This window comes from Rhyacophila brunnea, unplaced genomic scaffold, assembly GCF_057557595.1.
Source record: "Rhyacophila brunnea isolate RB1 unplaced genomic scaffold, BYU_Rbru_1.0 scaffold_5, whole genome shotgun sequence".
In the NCBI taxonomy this organism is placed as follows: domain Eukaryota; kingdom Metazoa; phylum Arthropoda; class Insecta; order Trichoptera; family Rhyacophilidae; genus Rhyacophila; species Rhyacophila brunnea.
Window position 1 is genome coordinate 22,607,175 of NW_028233170.1, and position 26,695 is coordinate 22,633,869.

The 26,695-nt window shown below is 36.4% G+C and overlaps 2 protein-coding genes across 2 annotated transcripts; one reads left to right on the forward strand and one right to left on the reverse strand.

Moving 5' to 3' along the window:
• Positions 1-514: 514 nt before the first annotated feature.
• On the forward strand, positions 515-2,496 carry LOC147066165 (dnaJ homolog subfamily A member 2-like). The gene is made up of 2 exons (XM_085955838.1): positions 515-591; positions 812-2,496. Exons 1-2 carry the CDS (start codon positions 523-525, stop codon positions 1,967-1,969), a joined length of 1,227 nt encoding a protein of 408 aa, XP_085811964.1. The 5' UTR covers positions 515-522; the 3' UTR covers positions 1,970-2,496.
• A 5,607-nt stretch (positions 2,497-8,103) lies between these two features.
• Positions 8,104-26,695, reverse strand: Asx (transcriptional regulator additional sex combs). The gene is made up of 7 exons (XM_085955578.1): positions 24,121-26,695; positions 23,453-23,533; positions 23,241-23,362; positions 18,755-19,146; positions 12,306-12,669; positions 10,723-10,836; positions 8,104-10,501 (listed from the first exon to the last, which is right to left on the reverse strand). The coding sequence occupies exons 1-7, from the start codon at positions 26,492-26,494 to the stop codon at positions 10,136-10,138; spliced, it is 3,813 nt and encodes a 1,270-aa protein (XP_085811704.1). The 5' UTR covers positions 26,495-26,695; the 3' UTR covers positions 8,104-10,135.

The window sequence follows — 26,695 nt, forward strand, 5'->3', positions numbered from 1 at the left end:
TTTGGGCTAGGGTTTCCGTTCAATTGCCAAAGTTTGGTAGGTGGAGGTGGCCAGGGACGTCAATATTTTTTCCCGACTTTTTATAACTTAAAAAAAATCTAATTACGTTTGTCTCCTCTCTTTGCGTCTGTCCTATAAAAAAAAATCATGTTACGAACAAAGCTGCCAGTCTGAATAGGTTGTATGTTTGATTCTGTGTAAAGTTAGCAAATCAAAATTGACAAAATCGATCGTGAGATTTTAAATATTATACTGTACTTATATTTTATTGTAAATTTTTGTAATTTATTATTGCTAATAGATAAGCTTCGTGGCGTGTGAAAAATTCTAATCTTACATTTTTTAATTAATCAATCACTCATGTCGCTTTTAAAAAATGCCAATGTGAAGACTGTCCACAGACTTTAACTTGATAATGGAACGCCTGCCTAATGATCCTAAAATCAAGGAATAGCTGTTGTTTTTGTAGTATTTTTTACACTTTGCACACTGTTCTACTAATCGCCATTATTTTAGTTTAAGATGGCTGACGATAAGTTGTATGACTTGCTCGGAGTTTCTAGAAATGCTGGTGACGGTGAAATTAAGAAAGTAAGTTGACATTTATAATTACTAAAGGTGTTTTTAATTTATACATTTAATTTAACACCGAGAATTTTCCCACTTCCGGTACGTCAATCCTGCTGTCGAAATCAAGGTTGGATATCTAATCCAAAGACTACAATGACAATGACGATTCATGCGGTTGGCATGAAAATATTCCACCGATCGATGTCACAGCTCGTTAATTCTCTTCCTGTTTGAATTTCAGAACTACCGAAAACTCGCGAAGGAGTTCCACCCCGACAAAAACCCTCAGGCCGGGGATAAATTCAAAGAAATTTCCTATGCATACGAAATATTATCCGATCCGAAAAAGAGACAGTTTTATGACCGCCACGGACTAAAAGGGATGCAGGAGGGAGGCCACGAGGGTGGTATGAACCAAAATGATTTATTTTCGCACTTCTTTGGCGAAGGCTGGCTCGGGGGGATGGGCGGAATGGGCGGCGCGGGCGGGCCGCGGCGGAAACACCACGGCGAGGATACCATGCACCCCTTGAAAGTTTCCTTAGAAGACATGTACAACGGTAAAACAGCCAAACTGGAGCTCAGCAAGAACGTGATATGCGCTCCGTGCGAAGGGCGAGGCGGAAAGCCCGGTTCGTTGACACAGTGCAGAGACTGCAAGGGCAGGGGGGTGAAAATCGCGTACAGGTCGCTGGGGCCCGGAATGACCCAGCAGCTGCAGAGCCGGTGCGGGGAGTGCGCCGGCCAAGGGAAGGTCATCAATGAAAAGGACCGGTGCACTAGCTGTAAGGGAAGAATGGTCGTAAACGAGACTAAGATATTAGAAGTCCACGTAGACAAAGGCATGAAAGAAAACCAAAAGATATACTTCCGAGGAGAAGGGGACCAGCAGCCCGATGTGGAAACGGGGGATGTCATCATCGTGCTGCAGCAAAAGAAGCATGACGTGTTCCAGCGCTCCGGAGACGATCTCATCATGACTCACACGATTACCCTCACGGAAGCCCTCTGTGGATTCTGTTTCCTCGTCAAACAGTTGGACGGGCGGGAGCTGGTGGTGAAGCATCCTTCGGGGCAGGTCATCAAGCCCGGAGACCTCAAAGGAATCCAGGGGGAGGGCATGCCCCAATACAAAAACCCTTTCGAGAAGGGCAACCTGTATGTCAAATTCGCTGTGACTTTCCCAGAAAACAATTTCCAATCGGCAGAGTTCATCATGCACCTGGAGACACTTCTGCCGGCCCGTCCGCCCTTCACGATGCCCGTCGGGGAACATGTGGAAGAAGTAGATCTGATTGAGTATTCTCCAAATGAAAAGACTAGTCGTGAGGAAGCGTACGCCAGTGATGATGAAGATCACTGTCACAGCGGGCCGGGTCTTCAATGTGCGCAGCAGTAACCGTCTAGTATAATTTACCGACACCCCTTCGATTTAATGATATTATTGTCATCCGTTGCACTGCAATATTTGGGCATCTATTTAAATTTTTAACATCATGCTGCATACATAGAGAGTAATATTGATAATGATTTTAATTTATTGAAAACAATTGTAAACATTTTTAAGCAAACTGTTAATAGTTGTATATGAATAAAATTAGCATTGACATTGTTAATGCCTTTTTAGTAAAATACTCTCGGTTCTACAGTATGACATCTGTATTTTGGCCGATACGGATCGCTGTATGCAGATATTGTCTATTGTATGCAATGCGACTAGGAAGCGGGGGGATTGAGATGTATATGAAGTGGCCACGATGACATCGGCCAAAATAAAGAAGTCACCTGTATAAATGAATGAGTTTTTAAAATTACTTTATTTATACGTACGTGTCACCATGGTTTTAATAAACCACTTTCATTGTGAGAGATTTGATCAAATCAATAATGTTTATATCTTCAGTGAAATATATAATATTCACCAAATTATGTTTTTCAATTAATTATAGCCCATCACTTTATTTTGCGTTACTTTGGAATATTATTTGATACCATGCGTTTTGCTGAGAAATTAAATTTTCCATGAGTATCAGAATATTTCTTATTTTATTGCAAGTTAATTTTTTATTGACAATACAGCAGAGGTAAAGAGTAGTAGGCTATGGAAGTTCGACATAAATGTGCACTAAACTTTTTCAGACATACTTTTTTGTTTTCATTGATTTAACTAAGGAATACAAAAGTTAGTTTTTAAAATTCCATTACACCCCGCCTAAACCATAGGGTAGATAAAAAAATATTCTTCTATCTATAAAATAATGCATGATTTAATGGCAGCTTCAATGAGTTTTATAAGGTCATCAAAATAAAATAATTTATAATAAATTTGGTTTTTGCTAAGTTGAAAATCTTGACATGCGTACGCTGCTGCTAAATAATTTGCGACAGACTCGATATGCCAAATGACCCGACCCATAAATTAAAAACCCTAGAATAGCGTTACTATTTTTTTAGAAAACTGAATTATCTCAATCATATTATGGTTATCCTAGTTTGACAACTGAAAATTGCAGCCCCGGGCCCATAAATTGTACACATGCACTCAATATAAATATATTTTAATACATATAAAAGATTGATATATTATTACTATAACTTTGTAAAGATTTTACATATTTGTAATTTTTGATTATTTATTTCAAATTATTGATGTCAATTTGGGTCTGTAGAAAGCGGTAAACTCATACCTTGTGTTTTGCCTATGATATACAAATATGTTTTTTCTTCAGATGAGATATGTGAAAATAATTTTGTAAATCCAAAATCTTATATAATATTTTTACTAATGTGTTAATAAAAGACCCCTATGATAAGAGGCCAACCGTATGTGGTTTTGAACCGTGTGTCTTAGTAAATGTATGGTTAGCTATGGTAGTAAACTTATGATTTCTATTTGTGAAAATATATTTTCTTGAACATGAATGATAAGTTTGGTATGGCATGCAGTTCAAGACCGCATGCAATTTAGTCTATGGATGACCTCTGAACATGAGTCTATGACAGACATCCCTGCAGGCAAAAGGCACACTTGCCAGTAGCAATCTGAAGGAACATTTAGAAAGTATTTCCTCTCGATTTATAATTCTTAAAAAGTTTGAATCCATAATTTATAACATATTTTCATTCAGTTTCTGATCTAATAAGCTCAATTACATCTGAATTAGCCAAAACACATTCTTTTCCATGCGTGCGGAGTGATTTTGAATGGATTTACATTACAAAACAAGCAAGATTACTTGCCACAAAGAGCTGTCAAGAGCGGCCAATAGAACAACAGCTAGCCAGAACTACTGCACCACAACGAAGGTGACAGCTGGATATATTAGAGCAATGCACTACATACCTACATCAGTCAGAAGCCCAACACTAGCGACGATGCAGCCAGGAGACAGCAGATCATCGAGACTCATGCAGTTACTAACCACATATATAGAAGAGTTGGTTCAAATAAATCTTCACAGCTCAGAATTTTGATGATAAATTTTATTCAGTTTTTTGCCAAGCATAGATCTAAGAATTGTGCATCTAACAAGCTATGTTGAATGGGCAAGCTAAATTTTATTTACAAATTACATTATAATAATATGTAATATTAAAACCAAAATTTTTCTTTACCAAATCCCATGTTTACTCACATGGGGCGGGCAGGGCAACCAGTCCTTTATTAAAATGTACCAATGTGGTAGTTAAAAAGAATTCAATATTCTGATGCACGGTCACAATGACACATTTATATTATGTTTCGGTAGACGTTTTCTTCAGGCAATAGATTGTAAATGACTCTTTCCTCAGCGCTATGTTGACAGTTGGTCCTTTACTTAAGAAGACAGTTCTTAGCGCTTATCTTTATTTTATACTGAAATATTTGTCCATATTTTAAATCTGTACTGTATTTTTGTTGAAATTTAAAATATAAATGGAATATATTGATATAACCCCTTTGGATGAATTTAATTGTAAATACACAATATGAATTAATATTTCAGAACTTCCTAATAATATTCACAAATCATTGGAACTTTAATAATATACCTATGTCATCAATTTAGAAATACAGTAAAACCTCGTTAGTAAGAACACTGATAATTCGAAATTGGCCTTAATTCGAATTTTTCCCGAAAAAAAAGTCCCTTGAACATTATTTTCATATACAACCATACCTTTAATTCGAATTTCGTAATGATCCTGGCATACAAAAATATTCAATAAATCGTAATAAAGTACACTATTTCATGAGCCAGTCATTGAAAATTATGAGACTTTTCTTAAAACATTAAAAATTACTTATTTTATGATGGTAATAAAAATAATCCTGACATTTTATGACCCAAAAAATTTTCATATTTTTCCCCCATACAATTCGTAATTCGAATTTTTTTCGATTTTCGGTCCCATGGAATTAGTATTAACGGGGTTTTACTGTACCTGTTCTTATACATCTACGTTTTATTTAAAATTGACCTGCCAAATTTTCGGGCCTAAGGCCGCCAATGGATACACCCGATTTTCTTTTTGCATGGTGAATACGTTACAGACTATTATGTCGATGTGAAAGCAAAACAATCAGTGTATAAAATAATTTGTCTGTTTTATTTCAACACCATACAAAAAAAATATTAAAGCCGATCACATTTAGGTTTATAATATGAAACTTGGTGGTCCTGTTCTAGCCTCGTTTTCATAATATTTATTCTCTATCTGTATTTCTGCAGAAACTGAATGAAGAATTCTTCAGTAATTCCTTTAGTGTGCAGTATTCGTACACAATTTGTTTTTCCAAAATTCAAATACGTAATTATGTAGTGATAATTGAAATTGACCCAGCTCCAAGATCAGAGCGCATTGATGTGTCAACTGCGCTGGGCAGCAGATTTCTTCAGCCGTCAATATTATTCATTTTGGGTTTAATTATCAAACCTTTTTAAAATAGATGCATATTATGTTGCTGTTTGACTATGACTGCGTAAGTTAATTTATCAAAATACGGTCCAAAGTAATTTATTATAATACATATTTTTAAAGCGAAGAAGGAATAATTATGTATATTATTGGTATGAGGGATATAAATAAATACATAATTAAAATAAAGTTGTTAAATATAACTTTATTGTAATAATAAATAATTTTAATATTCTTGAAAAGGCTGCAATAATTATATTGTTAAAACATAATACAATTATCGCAGCGCGAGATAATTAGATGAAATTTTCTTTAGCATTTTCAATGGGAGTAAATAACTCTGTAGTAACCGATAAGAATAAATCAACAAAAATTTATAATACACAATAATTAAATTTAGGTACTTAACAAAAATAATACTTTCAAGCGGAGTAATTCTGAAATGTCCAAGAATTCATATTTTCAAACTTAAAATGTCTAAAAAAATTCTTGATAGACTAGTAATAATAGATTAATCCACCGACGGCAAAATAATTATTTACATCACATCGATGGGCACGGCACATGTCATATATTATGTACTTACATTACTCTCGAAAACTATAATAAATGCAGTTTGTAAATCATTCATTTTTATCTGAAAAGACAGGAGACTTCTTAAACAAAATTTATCAAATAGCTCGACTATAAAATTAGCTACGAATAGATATTATGACGCGCGTAATCAAAGATGCTCAACACAGACAGCTCTAATAGAACATCATTATAAAGATGAATGCGGTGAAATAATTTAAGTGCTCGAAAATGTCCTGTCAATGTCGATGTCTTTGTTTCAAATGTCGCCGACATAAACAATCATTTTCATACATGAATAGTGTTGACGTAATCTAATGATTACAAATTGGGAATATTTATATTTTAAATTCAATTATTCTTGCTCGCTTGATAATTTTGTAGAATGAGTTTAAATTACATATATATTTATATCACGGATGAAATTGATGCAATTCCACACATCGTCAATGTGAAATCATTATTCCCAAAGCTTGACATTAAGAATAATAATGTAAAATGTGTATAAAAATGATAATTATCGAAAAACTAAATAATTTATTATTCTAAATAGAAATCAATTGCATATATCACAAAACATTTTACCGCTGCTTGTCATTTTTTTATAGTAAACCTTTTAAAATTTAATAGCTTGTCTTGCAAACTCAATCATTTCCCTGGGCCTGATAACAAACAAAATACCTATTTGAAATAAATCCTTGAGTATGAATGTACACATAATATTATCCGAACTTTATATTCTGAGAGTGGTAAGTAGGTAAATGATATCTTTTAACAAATCGAGTTATAAAGAGCTTTGGGTCAAGTTCTGTTATGGAAAAATACCATTGAAATATTACACCTCCCAGTCTAATTGAATAGTGTCCTGGACATTGTAATCCGATACCATGGAACTGTGTTTAAGGTAACTGTGACGTCATACAGTATAAACAGTTCTCTTTAAAACCGGGTATGTATTTTAAATAGATAGTAAATCATTTACTGCACACCAGCAATAATAATATTTTCTCAAACATCACAAAACCAGACCATGTTAATCAACTATTACTATTTATTATCTCCTCTGCTCTTCAATTGGTTCATTAAATCGGTATTGTTTTCAATGGTTCACGGTTCATAATATGATTGCTTTTTAAATTGGATTCTCATTTGCCAGATCTTATATTCGAAATGTAACATTAAAAACAAAACCTAAACATAAACCACTTTTGTCATGCTCTGCTATATCGGATCTCTAAACTTTCTTGAATCTAAGCTGACATGTCATGCTGGCAAGTGGACTATCGTCATGATCGTATTCCCGATCTTAAATTTAGTACATTTAATTTTCTACATAAACAGTAGGTACATTATTAGAGACAATATTTTTATATTGTGAATTTATTTATACAAAACAAACCTCATTAATGAGAGCTGAGAAGTAGGTATGAATATCCAGACGGACTATTTCAACTTGACTGATGCCATTTTTATAATTATTACACGATAATACTATCAAAGGTGGAAAAGGTAAACTCACATATTCGAATACAAACTTAACTCAGCTCTCATATATAAGAATACAATATATTATTATGTATAGACGTAGTACGGTTTTGAGTAATAATTTCTAAATACGAGAGTACAGGTAAAAAAAGTATAAAAACGTGGCTGTGTATTATACACCTATAATTATTGCTGTTTTTTTTTTAATAAATATTGAAATATCATTCTTAAAAATGCACATCATAATGATTTAATTCAGCGCAAACTATGTAAGCAAATGATAACTTGAGACTCGTACAATCATAATATCATTTTTAACAATCACGAGACAATTTTCACTCTCACACAAATGATATCTTCCGTGATCTTGATATATATTGCCAATGCGTTTATTTTGGTAATTAAAAATTGCTACTATTCATTTCGTTAGCTATCACAAAACTATTGGTAAGATTTTACAGTTAAATTGATAAAAGACGATACATAATGACACTTTAAACAATAAAACGGTCAGGAAGCGGTGCTGTTGTCACAAAAAGTGGACTGTGATTTATATTTTGTTTCTGATTTTTTTTTAGATACTGCAGCTGGTCAATTACTAGAGAAAAATGTGTGAATATTATGTAATTTTATAGTAAATAAAATGAAAAGATTTTCGTTCATCCCATAGATATTCATAGAACACACAATACATTCGGTGCTAGAGGGAATAGATTGAACCTGTCTTTGAATATTATTCCAAGGGCCATTTATAATGAATCGTAATGATGTCGGGGAATGACATCGGCCCCTTTTCATATACAACAACTCAGGACCGGTGTACACTTGTGTAATCAGTTATCGTATTATCCAGTGACATGATATGATGCAACAGTGTAGGGTTTTACGTGTCATCACTCAGTATCTACAACAGATCGTACGGGATATGATCAAGAAGTTATCAAACCTGATTACCATTTACTGTTTATTTGACTGCAAAAGTGAGTTGTTCTCTAACAGCGTGCAACAAGGAAATAGCACACCCCGTCAATCCCTAGCTGATCGACCTTGCTATCTGTTTGTATCACATTTTGACATGCGGTGCTGCAACGTTAGCCCCTTTTATACATAGCGATACACAACGTGCGGATACCGGTGTTTAAAATTACAATGTCAGCCATCATTATATTATTATTATGCATCAATATCATTATTTTAATACATAAAAAAAATATCCTTATCGTGATCGGATAATTAATAATATACAAACCAGGAAATTTTAATACACTTCCCAATTAGACAAGCAATGCAGTCATGTGATGTGAAAGAACCATTTTTGATTGTGGTACATATCGGTACTTAACACAAGAATTTTGGTCACAATCTATACTTCGATAAAGCAGTGATTAATTATTTACTTTTGGCTGTATCAAATTAACATCTTCTGGAATGTTTTAAACTCATATAGTTTCAACTACACCATAAGACTTAAATTTAATATAGGTACATACATACATTTTATAGATATACATTTTGAACAATTATAGTTGTTTATTTATAACCCAGCTAATATTATTCGAAGTAATTTGAAAATCCCCGGATAAGACGATTATAGTTAACCGATTCCGTTTATCAAAAAGAATTCTTTCCATAGTAGTTATTTGAATCGAAGTCCTTAAATGTTTGCTCATAATGTAAACAATTTTACAAAGACTACAGTGTGATTACTATATATATAGCGGCCAACACATCAGAGCACCATATTATATAGAGTGAGAGGAATTCCTCAGGTGGTAGTGGTGACATATTGGCCACTATATAATGAATCATGAAATAATGATACTAAACAGGGAGATGCAAGATTAAAAACCAAGTGTCGAGCAGCTAAGTACACTTAGGTGGATTTGATTGTATTTGTATTTATATAATTGCGATATATTATTATGTAGCGTCAATCGATTGATGTATTGAAACAATAATTTTATTACACGTGGATACTGTCTGCGCATTATACATTACAAAATACATTATTATATCATATTAATTCCAGTCACTCGGTTGAATATGTAGCCAAGAAAGTAATCAAACTAATTGGGGAAAAAATTACACGACTGACTTAATTTGTGACTATGGCAATGCAGCGCAGAATATATGTTTAAAATAAAGAATGAGTCTTTTATATCTATCTACGCTTTATGTAATGCTAAATACGGACGATAATTAAAAGTATGACAAAAATTAAAATACCTACTCGAATCCACCCGATTCATAAAACTGACAAGGTGTGCCAAAAAAATCAAAAAGAACATTCTAAACATTACTACGAGAATAATCGATTCTGACATAATATAATTATTGCATTAAATATTGAATCATTCATTTTACCCGAAATAACAAAATTACAATAAAATAGTGCCGAAAATGCTTCGGAGTGAGAAAATAAATTATTCAGACATACGAGAGGAATATCCAGGGCAAGGCAACTAGCGAAATTTTTTAAAACACGACCGACGGTTTCGAGGGCGCGGCAAAACGCGTTCTTGGCCCAAAAATTCACGACGGTGTCACGGTCGATGCCAAACAGACGGGCCGCACACCCGCGGCTTCCGGCACTCGGACGGTCGACCATTTATCTGATGAGACAGGTGACACAGAGTTTAGAGGGACCGATGCAATCGTCGTGACAGAACACCCCGCACTTCTTGCAGACGATCATGGCTCGGAGGTTGCAAGAGCACGCCGAGTCACCGGGCAGCGGCAAAGCTTCCTTGTGGCTGTCGGGATACACGCTGGCATCCGGGCACCGTCCCTCTCCTTCCAGAGGGCCCAAGAAGTGGGACACATCCGCATAGCATGTGGCTCTCCGGGACACGGCCTGCGTGCCCGGACTGGGACTGTGCGACTGCGACTGAACGGGAACCTCATCGAGATTTTGCGATTCTGTAGCGCTGGCAGGGCGTCCTTGAATTCTACCGTTCCCCATGCACATCTGGATCTGAAATAGACAATTCACTTTACATTGCATTATTTTATAGAAACAATTAAACCAAATACGATCAGCTGTCTTTTCAGATTAAATTTGTATTCAATTACTTTCTGCTCTGCAATATGTACAAACTTTCAGAAAATCAATCAAAACCGAAGATAAATTACTCACTGCCAGATCACTGATAAGAATAGAAATAAAGTGATAGGGATGAAAGAGGAGTGTATTACCAGGTTGACGTTAGGATTATTGGCAGGGGGAGCGCTGGACGCTCTGGGAGCCATTCCGGGAGTCCTCTGAACTAAAATGTACTGGCCCATACCACCCGGCCGATTCTCGACACTCTGAAAATGAAAAAAAAATATGTATTTTTCTCTACATCAGGATCAAACACTTTGCTTGTGTGCTGCTTTATGAGTGCTTGTGAAGCATTTTTGAAGTGCCTAATCATTAGCGACAAAGCCCATCAAAACAAGAAAATCGGGGCACTCGTGGCCAAAGTGCGTTAAGCGACATATTCTCGCCAGAAATCACACACCGCGTCACGCGCAACACCTCTTCGCCTATAGTATTTTTTATTGATTGGCATAGGCACAAGGGGCTGAAGAAGTGTTATTATAATCGTTGTCCTTTGTCGGCTCTTATTCACTCGCTCGCATTCATAATGGAATAATACAATATTTTATTATCTATTGGAATTCTTTCTTTGGCGGCACATACTCACATAATAATTATTATTAATAATTTGCAGCTTTGTAAAACTTTGAAAATATTATAAGCAGGCGGCATCCTGTCCGGTCGGATTTTATTGCTTTTGTTGGGTCGAAATGTTTTTAAACGATTGACACATTAACAGTTTTAAGAAAATTTTTGATGATATTTTAGCTCGGTATATCCGATAAGTTGCTCGTTATAACAGTGAATATTTGTATGGAGAAAATCATAAAACTAAAATGTCAACGAATGTTTCTTCATTACATCCGAGATCTCGCTATATCCGTGATCGTAATACCCGAGTTGACTATATGATAAAAGTCGCTATTGACCAATACTGTTCCAAAATCCGTCTTTTGATTTTTTAAATTCATTTACTGCTTGACCGGATGGCTGCCAATGACGTCTTAAGACACAAACTTTTCCGTGAAACGCCGCTCATACAAAAATGACGTCTTTGGACGTCCCACTTTAAACGGGATTTTACGTAAACGTTTAACGTAAATCAATTATTTTAAACATACAAATATGTTGAACACACAACGACATATATTGGGAATATCGTCACATACTCGGAATTGAAACAGAATTCGTTTTTACTGCTTGAAACGTAAATTGATTTTAATTTTTTATTTTTGCAATAAAATTTGCTGCATGCAAGGTACCGCCATACATACACCTACCGGCAGTAAAAAGTAGTTGGAGTACATATGAATTTTGTTTTTAATTAAGTAGGTTCTATATTGTTTTATACAATGAAGTCTTTAAATAACCTATTTCAGTGATAAAAAACAGTCAAAATCGTTTTTCGCGGTTTTCTCAAAAAGAGCAAAATGCAATAAGGCGGATTTTGGAACTGGATGCCTCATTTATAAACATTTTTTTAATGGCTCCACGATCCAAAGAAGGTTTTCCCCTCTACTGACAGATTGAAGCAGACAGACATCTTACTTTGACTCCACTACGGGCGCTTATAAAAATGTAATTTAGAGTATCTCCGACATAAAACAGCTTTGTCTAAGTATTTCTATTTAATAATATGTTACGAGCACAAAAATAATTTAATCTGAGTTTAAATAATTAACAAAAACCCGGTCACCTCAGGATGCGGAAGAACGGCCATATTGACGGGTATTCCTTGGTTGAATACATGGCGCAGCATGAGCGGCGCGGGAGCTGGAGTGTTCTGGTGCTGTTTCTGCAGGGGAAGCGGCAGAGGCAGCGGAGCGGGCGCCAGTGACGGGGAACAGTTGACGGGGGGCGGAGTGAAGCGGCGCGGCTGCATACGTGCGGGCCCTTGCCCCGGTCCCTGCCCCCTACCCGTCAGCATGGAAGGGGGAGGCTTCAGTTGGCTCCGCAGCTGGTCTCTGTTGGGACTGTTCTGGATGACAGCTTGGCAGATCTGATAGCTCCTCTCCAGGTTGACCGCACCCGGAGGAGGCTTGCCACTTGACCCCCGGCTCCTTTAGTAAAAAAAAAATGGTTTTCCTTCTTTTTTATGTGGAATAACACTAATAATCATCAATACACATTCATTCGATTATTTCAAATAGTAATATTATGATACCTAGTTCTTTACAATAAATGGTCCTAGTCATAGAAGGGATTAATAGGATAACCATATTAAAGCCAGTTGCTCTGGACCAAGGTTTTGTAGTAAGGCTGTTTTTATTATTTTATGACCCAACCCAAATAACACAAAGCCCGCCAACTGTCCTCTAATATTCATCTTCTTAACGTGCCATCCGCTAGCACAGGTCGGCCACCAACAGGGTGATCTCTGCCTTATTATCTGATACTCGGAACAATTCAGCAGAGATGCACTCGTACCAATTACAGATGTTCTGAAGCCACAAAATGTGGCATCGTCGTCTGCTACGCTTACCGTTGATCTTTCCTTGGATGACAAGTTGGGTAATGCTGTACTTTTGTCCTCATAATGTGACCTAGGTACTGTAGTTTCGATACTACGCAGAACTTCACGGTCCTTTCCCATGCAATTGAGAACTTTAACATTTGTCACCTGGTCAGGCCAAGTAGTTTTGAGGATGCATCTATACAGCGACATCTGAAAAGCTTCAACTCTCCCTTGACATCTCTCGGTTTAGCGTCCATACTTCCATACCATAGAGTAGAATTGAGAGAACACAACAACGGACCATACACAGTCTCAGACCTAGGTTAAGGTCTTCAAGGCACTCCTTGCGATCTCAATTCTAATTTGCTTTCCTGAGGCTGATTCCATGATCCTAAATATTTATAGTGGATCACCCGTTCAATTGGTTCCCTGTTAACAAAATTTGTGTCGGTGTTTGATGTCGCTATTTTTGATACTAATAATAATTTTACTTTCTTGAGGTTCATTTTTAAACCATAAGAATTGCTAACCTCTAATATTGAATTTTTGTTTACATGGCAAACTTAGGGTCGTATGCATGAGATTCCCAAAAACCTTATAGGCTATATACTGCATGTTTGTATGCATGAGTAAAAATGTAATTCGTTGTTTAATGTGACGTCATCATGTGTCAGTGTATCCGTATAATGGCAATCTTATAAAATTTCATTCCCCGATTAATAATTCAAAATTTTGAAATTGTAAATGTGTCTGAAAGTGTGTGAACGGTACCATAAAAATTTAATAATTATAAATGAATAATTATTATGAACTTTAAATAATTTATCAGTTATTTTATCACATTTATTTTTTAAATTCTACTGTACGAAAGGATAAAGTATTTATTGCCAGTAAATATTTCTATTTGGTGGCAATACTGAATACATATATATTATTATGACTAACTTCACTTCAATTATGGGATGTCAAAACAGAATAAGAATAAATGACAGACATGCAAATGTATTTAGATAATAATATGTAATGATCTCTGTATAATATTATCATTTATACCAGGGGGGGGCAAACTGCGACCCGCGGGCCGCATGTGGCCCGCCGGGTATTTTTTTGCGGCCCGCCATCATTAATTGTACTTCTGATTACGAATAACTTTTTTATATATTTTTTTAAAAAATATTGACAATAGATTAAAATTTGAAGAATTTGTTGTTTCGTAAATGTATTATCTCAGTAGGTACGTCTTCCTTGCGTATCGTATCACACTATATAACCTCTATTTTCTACGTTGAACATCGTGATACATTTAAATACTTTTAACTCCGCGTTGCAAGGAAAAAAAATATATGCCCATGGTATGGTAAAAAGTTTGAATGGATTACAATTAAAACTCAAGTTATTCCTTCGACAAATATCAAATAACAACGTGGACCACTTTCCAACGTTGAAGTTGCTGAATATAAATTTGAAGAATACGGTAAAATTATTAAAGCTCTGAATGACGATTTTTCACAAAGATTTGGTGACTTCCGAAAAATTGAGACAAGTTTAGCAATAGTACGCGATCCATTTTCAATAGATATTGATAGTGTACCGACAGAGCTACAACTTGAGATTATTGATCTGCTGTGTGACACTGATTTAAGAGAATTGCATCGTCGTGAAGAAATCTCCAAATTTTACAATGCCCTTAATTCAGACAAATTCGACCAACTTAAAGATTATGAAAGAAAAATGTTCATTACTTTTGGATCAATCTATATATGTGAACAAACATTTTCGATCATGAACCTCAATAAAAATTCTTTACGATCAAATATCTCCGATACCCATTTAGAAGTAGTTTTGAGAATATCAACTACAAAATTAACACTATAACTGTATTTAAAAAAAATGTACAACAGTTTCATTCTTCTCATTAATATTTTTGTAATGTTTAGTTTTCGTGATAATAAATAGTGTATATCTAAAAATGGTATTTGACTTGCGGCCCGCAGCTCATTTTGAATTTTTGAATTTGGCCCTCCATCCAAAAAGTTTGCCCCCCTCTGATTTATACCAATCACCTTATGACACTAATGATGTATCCAGTGTATTTGAGAGTTGTGCCTTGTTTATTAGAGTTATCTTACAATAATTAACTAGGTAGGTAGGTACCATAATATTTTGAAGAATGCAGAATGCTTCCAATTGCATATTTTAATGCCAGATTCAGCAGTAGGTACCAATTTTTGCGGTCGTTTAGCGGAGATATTTTATCGTACCTAATCTTACGTAAATCCATCTTTGACATATCGTCGCTATAGTACTTGTTTTCCGAATAGACCAAATGTCGATTGTTCAGGAAACGAAAAACAAAGTTCCCTGTCTTATATTTAAATATCAGTTTATATATCAAGCACTCTGTCTCCTTTTTATGATTGCCACATTATCCAAGAAGAGATTTGATGAATAATATATTAGTATAATTCATTAAACTAAGAGAAAATACGTTTTATTTACAAGTAAGCAATGTGGATATACGGATCATTCTCAGCGCTGGCTCCGAAAATTGGATATTCGGAACAAAACAAGGACATTCGGAATGTAAGACCGTAGCGTATCGTTGCATGGACCACGGTATACAGTGTGGTCAAAAAGTACAAACTTAAAAACTTAATATTTATTTACGTAATTTTTAATAAATTTACTGATAGGTACATGATTTTTTGTAAATAGGTGATCAAGTTGTATCAATGATCGTTTTTACCTAATTTCATAGGTAATTATAAAATATGCCATTCACCATTTTCTGTTTACAAAATTGGGAATCAACATAAAATTATATACCTAATTATAGTTATAAAAAATCTGTATCCACAGATTTACGTAATAATAATGTAGGTAGTAAAATTTTCCTAATTTCTATATTAAAACGGTGGCAATGATATTTTTATTGGTCACAAATAATGCTTCATTATGGATTTTAATCGAACTTGATACAATTAAACTTATTACAAACCATATATTGCATATTAGGTATTATGTTTTATTGGCATGGAAAAAAAATAGGGGCATGTGTTATTTAATAACCATTGATTGCGAATATTCTATCCTGAGTATAATATTATTATATAAAAATATATGCACTCACGAAACCAGAATTAATCTTAATAGATCGTACATTTACTAAAATATCTATTGGATAGCCAATAGTATTATAATTATACTTAATGAAAATACAATCAAATGTAATATTCAATGGAAATCCACCAAAAAAAAAATAGGTAGATATTAACACACATCTTATTAATAAATGAGATTAAATATTCGCGTACATTTTAGCATGAATAGATAAAAAGTAAATTAAAAACAGAAAAAGTTTTGATTATAGACATTAATAATAATTATTTTTTAAGACAGTAGTTACCGAGTCACACTGTACAATTCGTATGACCGTTGGGATATTATCTCTGTTTCTCAGTACAAAATACAGTAATTTAGGTTAAAATACTTACTTCCATAACTCTGCTGTAAGTTCAGAGCGAACTGGTGATGTACCAGACAAGATTGATAACTTTAAATTTGATAAATTCACTATTTAAACGATAGAAACTTAAAATAACACAATAGTAGTCAAAATCGCGCGCTTTGAAAGACGAAAAACAGACATCAGTCACATATGAAGTGAGCGCCATTAGAAGTAGACAGCGCTATATGAAAGCGATATGCGAGAGTGAGACCGAGCTATTTTATTTGACATTCGGAAAATAAGCACAAAGCAATCGTTGCGAAACATGGCGTATTCGGAGTTTTTAAAAAAATATCTCTGTTTCTACATGAAAATATACAATTTTTATAAATGATTTCGGTGTAGTTAGAGAAAAGAAATATAACTGCATTAAAAAGTCGATTTTGACAAAAATGGATATTCGGAAAACAAGTACTATAGCGACGATATGGCAAAGTGACAGATGAAGCAGCCATTTTGGCGTGTGACGTCAGATTGCTTACATCACAAACAGTGCTATACGCTATATGATGGAAAATCGGTTAAATAGCTTATAAAGAATTTGGGAATCTCATACATACATTATTATGATACAGATGTTATCATTGAAAATAACATATTATTCTATAACACGTGAATAAGTTTATGCCATATTTTTCCACACTCGAGATCCAAATCCTGTGATGCCACACCCGGTAGAGTAAACTTATTCCCATTAATTCTGTGTTCCCCGGTCCTAGTAGTATTTATAGAACAAAATGAAATTTATTACAACACAAAACTAATGACAAGCAAGCATGGACAACATAGTACCCCTAAATTGGAGCTATTGTCCAAAGCCACCGATTACATAAAACCTCAATAGCTGCAGGCATCGGTCGACCCATCGGTATTAGGCCGTACCGATGGACCAACCGATGCCTGGCCCCAATTGCCTGATGCGCAACATCAAAATCACTTTAACACTTTGATCGCCATGGGGGTCACCGGTGGCCGGCACTGGGTTAGTCCAAGAGAGCCGTGGGGGTCACTGGTGACAGGCAAGGAAGACTGATTGCGTTGATTTTAAGCGCCGGCGGGCACACGCGCTGTGTATTATTCTATATGAGGTGGCCGGCATGGCTCTTCTGTATGTTACTGCAGCTTAGCCTGAGAATATTCCTTCAAAGTAACTAAAAATGTAAGTAGTGAAAAAAAAAGTTTTCCTTTTACGTAAATGTGTTTTTATTGATATAAAAATGAAAATTGAAGAGATTATAAAAACGTAAGTTATATAAATTAGAATTACAAAAATGATTATAATATATATGTATATTTCCAGTTTATATGTGTATCCAGGTATACTACACAATTTGAAAACTTTTATTCAGTATTAAATTTGTGCCTTTTTTGTTTATTATACTATCTGAATATAATTCGACCTCGAAATGGCACCATGCTCTCGTCAAGACATATGGACAGGTGACCGTGAAATGGCCGGCCTGGCGTAATATAATAAATTAACCTGTTGGCGCGGCGGCGGACCAATATTTACATAAAAAAATCAAAATGAAAAAAAAACATTATATTGTTTCATAATGTTACACCCCCCTATGGTCCCCATTTGGGGATGTCTCTGTGTATCTGGAGAGGCCCGAGTCGGTATCAAATCCAACAAATAGTAAAGCGCTGATTACGAAAATAAATAATAAAAATAATAGAGCCGGCAATGCCATAGCTTATGACGATTGAAAAATATTTGCAACGTCGCCTTTTTGACAATGCTTCTGGTTGAAAGCGAAACACAAAATGGCGGGCAGAACACTGCAAACAGCCAACTCGCAAACGCGTACATTTCGTCCTCCGTAAAATAAATTATTAAAAATGTAACTATTATAAAATATTAACTTAAATATACCTTGCCATTTCCAAAACAATTCCGGTGTGTTATTTGTTCACCTCCAAGTCCTAAAATCCAGACGAAAAACCAGACAACAAAATAAAAGTGACAGCTTGCTCTTCACTTTCGAAAATGGAGGGAAGTGATAATAACCCATCAAATAATGCCTTAGAAACAAATTAACATTTTTTAACTTGTTTATGTAAAACTAGTTGGCGATCAATGTGTTAATTAAATGGGTAAAACTTGTGTGAAATTAGGTAAAGCGTAGGTATCCTATATTATATTTTTATAAAATAAAAATAAACTAAATATTCAACTGACCTGGAAGCGGGAGCCGCGGCATCTTTTGACAAAAGTTTGGCTTTCGGTTTGGCAGGCAAAGGCAGAGCGCGGAGAGGGGCGCTCCCGGTTACGGAGAGATACGGCAGGGCGCTGGAAGAAGCCACCACTGTGGGCGCGTCAGAACGCGGTCGAGAAGAATTCCCCCGTTGGGAGAGCGCGGGAGCGGAGGAAGGCGCGGAGGAGACGCACACGATGGTGGTGGGCGGCACCACACTCGCCCCACTCCCCTCCCCCCCGGTCATGTCCTCGACTGGCGTGAGCGTGACCTCCAGCTCCAGCTTGACTCGGGAGGCGGTCCGCTGCGGGAATGCCGCATCTCCCCCTGCACTCTCCTGCAGCCTCACTTCCAGCTCTTCCCTCATGGGTATGATCTGCAAAAACAATTATATGTACTTCTGCCAACCGATTCAATAGTCGTTGAAAAAAATATTATAACACATCTTGAAAAAGTTCAGACACATAACTATGAATCAAAGTAAGAAAATGAGTACTGCGAGAAAAGTGACAACCTAGGGACGGCAACTTATATGAAAGTATGGTGAGGCAGGCTGGTAATCAAGTTATGGTAGCACTTCAACGTGCGTCACATTTACGTTCTGTTTGCATTGGTAAATCAACGTGGAAGGTTCACCTGAGCTAGGTAATATTCAGTAAAAATGGTTGTGTGTAGTGTGTTAAATTGTAAAAACGACAGCAATGAAAAGAATAAACGCTTAGGAGCCGTGACGTATCACAAGTGAGTATATTTAATTAATTTTATACATGTTAAAATAATAATCTAAAATAATCTCGGCTGCATAACGCGTGCTTAAATTCGTTCCTAATTACTCTGTTTACATAGCATTACACAGCAGTCGTGTTTGTATTGCTCAAGACCGCATTTAAGTGAACGCATTGATTATTAATATTGAATATAAGAAATGCATTTTGATTGTATCGTATATTTGAGCATTGTTATATCATTGTATGCGTTGATACTTTGATATTATTCACTGTTAATTCTTCGTGGAATACCAGTACACAAGATTTTTTAAGATTGTGAATAACGTGATATATATTTATTTATTTTGTTTACAATATTAGTTTTTGTAAATGGATTGAATGTTATTTCTACATTACTTTGTACTGTATTGCCTATTAAATTTAGTGTATAAGTTATGTGCTGCTAAAATGCAAATATATTGACTGAACCCAATAAAGTAGAAATAGTAAAAAAAAATCCATCAGATATAGGTACCTATTTATAAAATTATCGCAAATATTATTTCGTATATATAAAATATCCGTGACAAATGTTCAATTTTATTATTCTATAATAAAATTATTGATGACTGTACACACGTTGATTTGAAGAGGCATTTCCTGCAAACCCACTTATTTGCACATCTTACTGAACTAGCCTTTTTGATAATTTTAGTTAAAATTATCAATTTATTCAAATTATTTGTATAAATCACATATTCTACAATATTTATGATCAATACATATTTTAAATGTCAACATAATAAATGTAGGTAAGTAGGTTTTTACTATAAAATAATGTTTTAAAAAGATTTTGATAGTTATATTTTTACTGATAAGTACTTTTTTATGTTTCAATGAATACCGGTATTCAATAAGAAACACCGAAAAACCGGTATTGATATTTTCATTCGGTATTGCAATCCGTAGGTAAACGTTTTGTGATAGGAGATAATGTGATTTTTGTTTCTTATTTTTAAATGATTAGTTGATGTTATTAATTCAAAAATTTCTTATTAATTCTCTTAACACAATGCTTACGGGCCCTTTTAATTAATTTTGTAATTAACATGTTAATTTGCATTTGAAAAGTAATTAGCAAAAACACAATTTTGTGCGGCCCGTAAGCTATGGGTTAATATTTATCATAACAGAAATTTTGGAAAGTTGTTTATATATTATATAATATATTGTAAGTATATATATTATATTGTAGTATAACTTAATTAAACCCGATCTAATTACAAATATGTAAGTTAAACTTAATTGAGGCGGAATTAATTACAGTCATGAAGGCCATATTCCATTGGCAGACGCACAGACCCAACCCGATCCAACGATCGACGCCAACCGTCGTCGCTAGCTATTTGCAATTACACGCAACGATTCAATCTCGTTGGTCCTTGATTTGATTGGTTAAAATAATACTAGTGTTGCTATTATTAAAAATATAGGTTGAGTGAAAACTAGATATTTCTTAGATTGGTGGCTACACTGAACGCATTCCCGCGCAATTTTACGTCAACAAAACTGAGCTAGCTGTCAAACCTAGCAAGCATCAGATCTGTTAAAATTTATGCGGCCGTTTGACATTTATAGAAAGTTTGTATACTTATTGTTAATTTACATCATGAATAACTGGGCGAGCTTGAATCTCCAAACCAATTGAGTAATTCGAATATCGAAATCGAATAATCCAAAGACTAATTTATTGTAGCGAGTATGGCTATATTTCAACTGGCTCAGGCGGTCAGGACTCGCCGTAAACGAAAACACTGGGTCAAAAGTTGGCTAACTGAAGAACAGCGTGATCGCCATTGAATATGGCGGGTTTTTTTACGTTCCACACTATATCTTTGGCGTGTATTTATTCGACGAGGACTGTGTCCTCGGTGATACTCCATATATATTTTTTAAGTTTTCGCCATCTTGTAGTTGTTCAGTTGAAATCGACCAGTAGAATGAAATGAACGACCGTTTGCATGACTCAGGCGCATATTCGGCTATTTTCGTACGCTTTCGGCAATCTTCACTTGATAATGAAAGGATCGCACGACGGATAATAGAAAATTTTCCACTTTCGACCCGATCCTTGAAAACCATAGAGAATAGAGTTTGACAGTCGTGGCAGACGATCGGGCCAGACGCAATCTGCCAATGGAATATGGGCTTGAGACATTTGCAAGAATTTAATAATGTGTTTTCTATATCTTTATGTAAAATTTATTTTTGATTAATATAATATGACATATATAATCCTTTTATAATTTTATTTACTTTAATTACTTTATTGCTATTATTATAATTACTTTATTACTTGTATATTAGTTTTGAAAGACATATAGAGTAAGTACCTAAATAACCTACCTATCTTTTCATAAATTCCCAACTTTCAAATATAATTATACTAAAATCCTAACTCTGTTGTTATTTTAAACCTTCCTTCGCTGAACATTATTATATTATATGAGTACGTAGTAACTACGTAAGGTACTACGGTCAAAGGGCCAATGTAAATCCTCAGTGATGCCCTGCATTTTTTTATCGCGTCGCTTTTTCTCGGTTGTCGGCTGTCGTCAACATGCTTCATTCAGTTGCATGAGTAACCCGCTTCGTTGCCTATCTCTATATTTATAACATCTATGGTGACAACAGTGAAACTATGTTTTATCTCTTTTCCAGACACGTGGATAAATACTAGCCATGGTAAATTTCCATATTTCCATAAAATGGCTAAAAATACCGTGCCGATCCTGACCAAAGTAAAAGATCACCTACCAATTGCATTGTGTAAACTTGTACACTGCAGAAGTGTCTATAAAAAGAATTAACACGCTTATGCAACTGCATCTTAAAATTTTGATGATTGCCATGCATTTATAGGCATACATACATAATTGAATGAAAGTGTTAAAATACAGTCGAGCTCGGTTATTACGATCACGGATATAGCGAGATCTCGGATGTAATGAGGAAACATTCGTCAACATTTTAGTTTTTGATTTTCTCCATACATTTATTCACTTTCATAACGAGCTCCTTATCGGATATACCGAGCTAAAATATCGTCAAAAATTTTCTTAAAACTGCTAATCTGTGGATCGTTTAAAAACATTTCAACCCTAAGCAATAAAATCTGACGGACAAGGTGCCGCCGGATTCGGATTACATTTATGACACTAGTTAAGTGTTAACCTACCTAATTGGTGTTTTCACTGACAAGATTGAAAAAGTATCCACGCATATGGTTGAAAAAAAATCCAAAGTTTGTGAAGTAAGTAGGTACCTACCAGCGTTCATTACAATAAACAACTCCTTTTGCAGTTTATATATTATTTTTGTTTGAAATACAACTTTTTGTGTTATGTGACCGCTCATTTAAAAATACCTATTCTCTGATATAACGAGTAACGCTTATATCGAGCAAATTCAGTCAGTCCCATCTTCCTCGTAAGAACCAAGTTCGACTATAAATTCAATTTAAAATTCTAATTTAATTTCGAATAATACGCATTTCAGACGTAAATTGTTGGAAATAAAAATTTTAAACTTTGTATTATTAATATACTAAAATGAAATGAGACTGTAGAAACTATACACAAAAAGGAGAAAAACATGTTTTCCAACACAACAAAAAATCCCGAAGCGTTTAAGAGCCTTTCACCTGTAAATATTTTGTTCAAATGTAAAAGTAAAACAACAAGTAAGGTAAATGTTGACAAACTTGAACATTAGCAGTGTGGGGATTGGTGACGAGCGCCATGGCCAGCGAGGCCGCCTGCGCCGCCCCGTCTATGGAGTGCAGCTCCACTCCCAGTACGCTGCCTGCGTTTGACTTGGGGCCATCTGGAAATCAAACATTTGCATCATAAACACATACTAACATTCCGATTAAACAATGTGTAAAACATGAATGAATACAAATAATTATTATACCTGATGCGAAAATAGCCATAGTATCATCCGTGTGGGATTCTTGTGAGATGTCTTCTCCGTGAGAATTGAGCTCCAGCGAATCTACAACAAATTATGACAATTAAATAAACCATACAGTGGTGGTATTCAACTCCCAGGGGCAGCAGTCTAGAAAAATAATAAATCCAGACGTTAATCCAATACACTGATGCACGATTTCAATGATAGATTCGTATGCATATGCAATTGCTACTTACATTCGAAATAAAATACATACTAATTGCCACATTGAAGATAACTGTAGGACAATGAAAAATTTCAATAATGCCGGAATAGCATAATTGGCAGCGTGTATACCTGCTAATCGAAGGGATTTGAGTTCGACCACGAATACTGCCGATACTTTATTTTTCAGTCACACATTAGTAGGATTCACTTTACGGGCGATTTTCGTATACCGCAGGTGACAAAGATTCACTTCTATAATAGCAATGTTATTCTTACTAATTATGATCCGGCTGAGGGATTCATGTCTCTGACCCACAGCTATGAAGACAGAGATTCCGACCACTGTGCCTCAGTGGGAGAAAAGAGAGCCGAGTTGCTGACAATTAATTTTAACAATATCTACTCCCGACAATATGTTGCCTATTATTTATTTTAAATTGGAAAACTGTAGTCATACCCACCGTGTGAAATTTTAGAAATGGCTCCTGATTCTAGCACAAAAGACTCGGCGTCATTGAAGCGATCCTCCGAGTCCAAAACCAGGTCCTTGTCTTCCAGAGATCGGTGCAACCGGTCACTAGAATTGTGAGAGTGGTCCGTGTCTCCCATTTCGGCGTTGGAATATTCTGTGTCGTCCAAGCTGCTCCCGTGAGATTGCAAAATGACCGAATTCGGTTGAATCTGCATGACTCCGCTGAACAGATCCGAACTGTGGATATTTCCTTGCACATATTGAGATTCATTGTGAATAGAACAGTCGATGGACTGGTACTCATCTATGACGATATCATCGACACCCGCGCCGGGCGCCGTGGGGGATTCACAGCTCTTTTCCGGGTCCGTGAGGCTAAGGCATTGGTAATCAGCAGGCGCATTCAGAGTCGGTGACTCCAGGAGAGGATTGCAATATATCTCATCTTCACTCTGGGATTTGGCGATGCGATTCTCCTCGGATGGCGACTCGGCGTCGGAAATATTTGAAGACTCAGAATGGAGGTATCCGTCAGGGCGGTCATCGGCCGTCTCCGAATTGACTGGGGGAGCTTCGATCTCTTGTAATTTGTTCGGAGGATCCAATTGGATTCTCGATGTGTCCAAATCGAAGCCGACCGGGTGATACTCTTCCAAGGGAGATTTGTTTTGCTGCGACGACAGAGCAGATGACTCCGTATCGAGTTCAAATTTATGTTTTTTACTATCTGGAGATGACTGCTCCTCGATTGATCTCTTCCTTTGATTGGCACAGTTGAATCTTTCATCTAATCTGTTGTCGAGATCAAAACCGTCTGAATCTAGATTGTGCTCTTCATCCGATATTTTACTGACAGAATTCAATGTCATAGATTGCACTTCGTCGGTTTGACTTAGTACATTTTCATCAACTGGCAAATGTTGAACTTCGACGGATTCACTTTTGCCGTCTGAATCACGACATTCAACAGTTTCCTTTGAAGCGTCTAATTTTCCTAAAAAATAATTGGCTTCAGGGTCTGAAGCACGCACAGGGACGGGCTCACTTATGGGAACCACAGGAATACACAAATCTTGTTTAAAATCAATCTTATAATCGGCATCCGCGGCGTCTGTCTCCGGCAAGAGCAGCGGGTCCACGGCCTGAGCGCTCTCCTCTGCTTTGACGGAGTAAAGATCGAGAGTTGTCGGAGCGCTGCCGAATGCCATCGGCACAGAAGGATCAACATAATGAGAGGTGGACGGGAGGGCATCAGCGAACTGCACTGGCGTGCGGTTGATTTTGTTCTTTAATGGGAGCAGATCAGGCACCGGCCCCAGGTTCTTTGCACTTTGAGCATCGACCCGTTCGGGCACGATGACATCGGTTTCGACCCTGGCCGAGGCCCTGGTGACAGCACCGACGGTGCGCAGTCTCTTGGGCGCGTCATCGGATCTGGCGGAAGCATGTTTGCGGTGGACCACTGTACTGCTGCTGGTTATGCTAGCGGTGGGGCGTAACTTTATTGTGGTCTTCAGAGAGGGTCTATCTGATTCGTATGAAATAATTTGGGGCCGGAAAGGAAAATCTCGTTTCTCCCCCCACATAGGTTCAAAATGTTTCAGTTTCCACGGATCGAGTTTACTTTTTTCTTTTTCCGCCTCGGTTTTGAGCTTTTGCTGATTCTCCGGAGTGAATTCTCCCTCGGAGAGACTCTCTTGCCACTCCAAGCATGCTCTCGCGAAGAATTCGTTGCTAAGACCTGAGGCACTCGGGCGGCCGTCGATCCCCGGGCGGTCGACGCCCGGCAGCAGCTGTCCTAGCTTGGACCGATAGAGGGGCGGCAGGAGGGAGAAGCTCTTCTCGTTCAGGAGTGCTCTCAGATTGATGTTGACAAATATGGAATCGGGCGTCTCGAGATCTATGCAGCCCTCTTTGGTCCGCTCTATCTGAGCCGCCGTGGACAGTTTCTTGCCGTAGCGTTTTCTAGGTTTCATGCTGAATCCGGGGATGGACGCTAAAACTTCACGCATGGTGGGCGTTTTCGAATTACTTTTGTCATATTCTTGAACAACATTGTCGCTCCCTTTATCGGGCGGCTGAGGAGGCAGCGGTTTCACGATAATCCTAGGTAAATGCCTAGTGTTGTAACTTCTTTTTCGACGTCTTTTGGCTTGGTGTCTCAGGGAGTGTTTTAAAACTTGATCGCCCAGAGGTAGCGGTATTGGTTCGACGCCGTGTCGTCGCTTATGGTGCTCATCGTCGCTCAGCTCAAATGTTTTCGGATCATTACAAAAATTGGTATTCGGAGAACCGTCGGCGACGGACTGTATTGTTTCATCGTTCAAATTCGATCTGAGTATTTGCGGAGGCGTCCGATCCATAGTAGAAAATACATGAATATTTTTTTATATATGCGATATTCAATTGAAAAGACAGGGGCTATTTAGGCAGTGTGCGAACACTGAAGACGTCAATAATATTATTACAAAAAATAATTGCTTCAAAACGCCAGAATTGACTAAAATGGAGAACGGCAACCATAGACACAAAAAGTACACAAACAAAACTGAAAAACACCACGG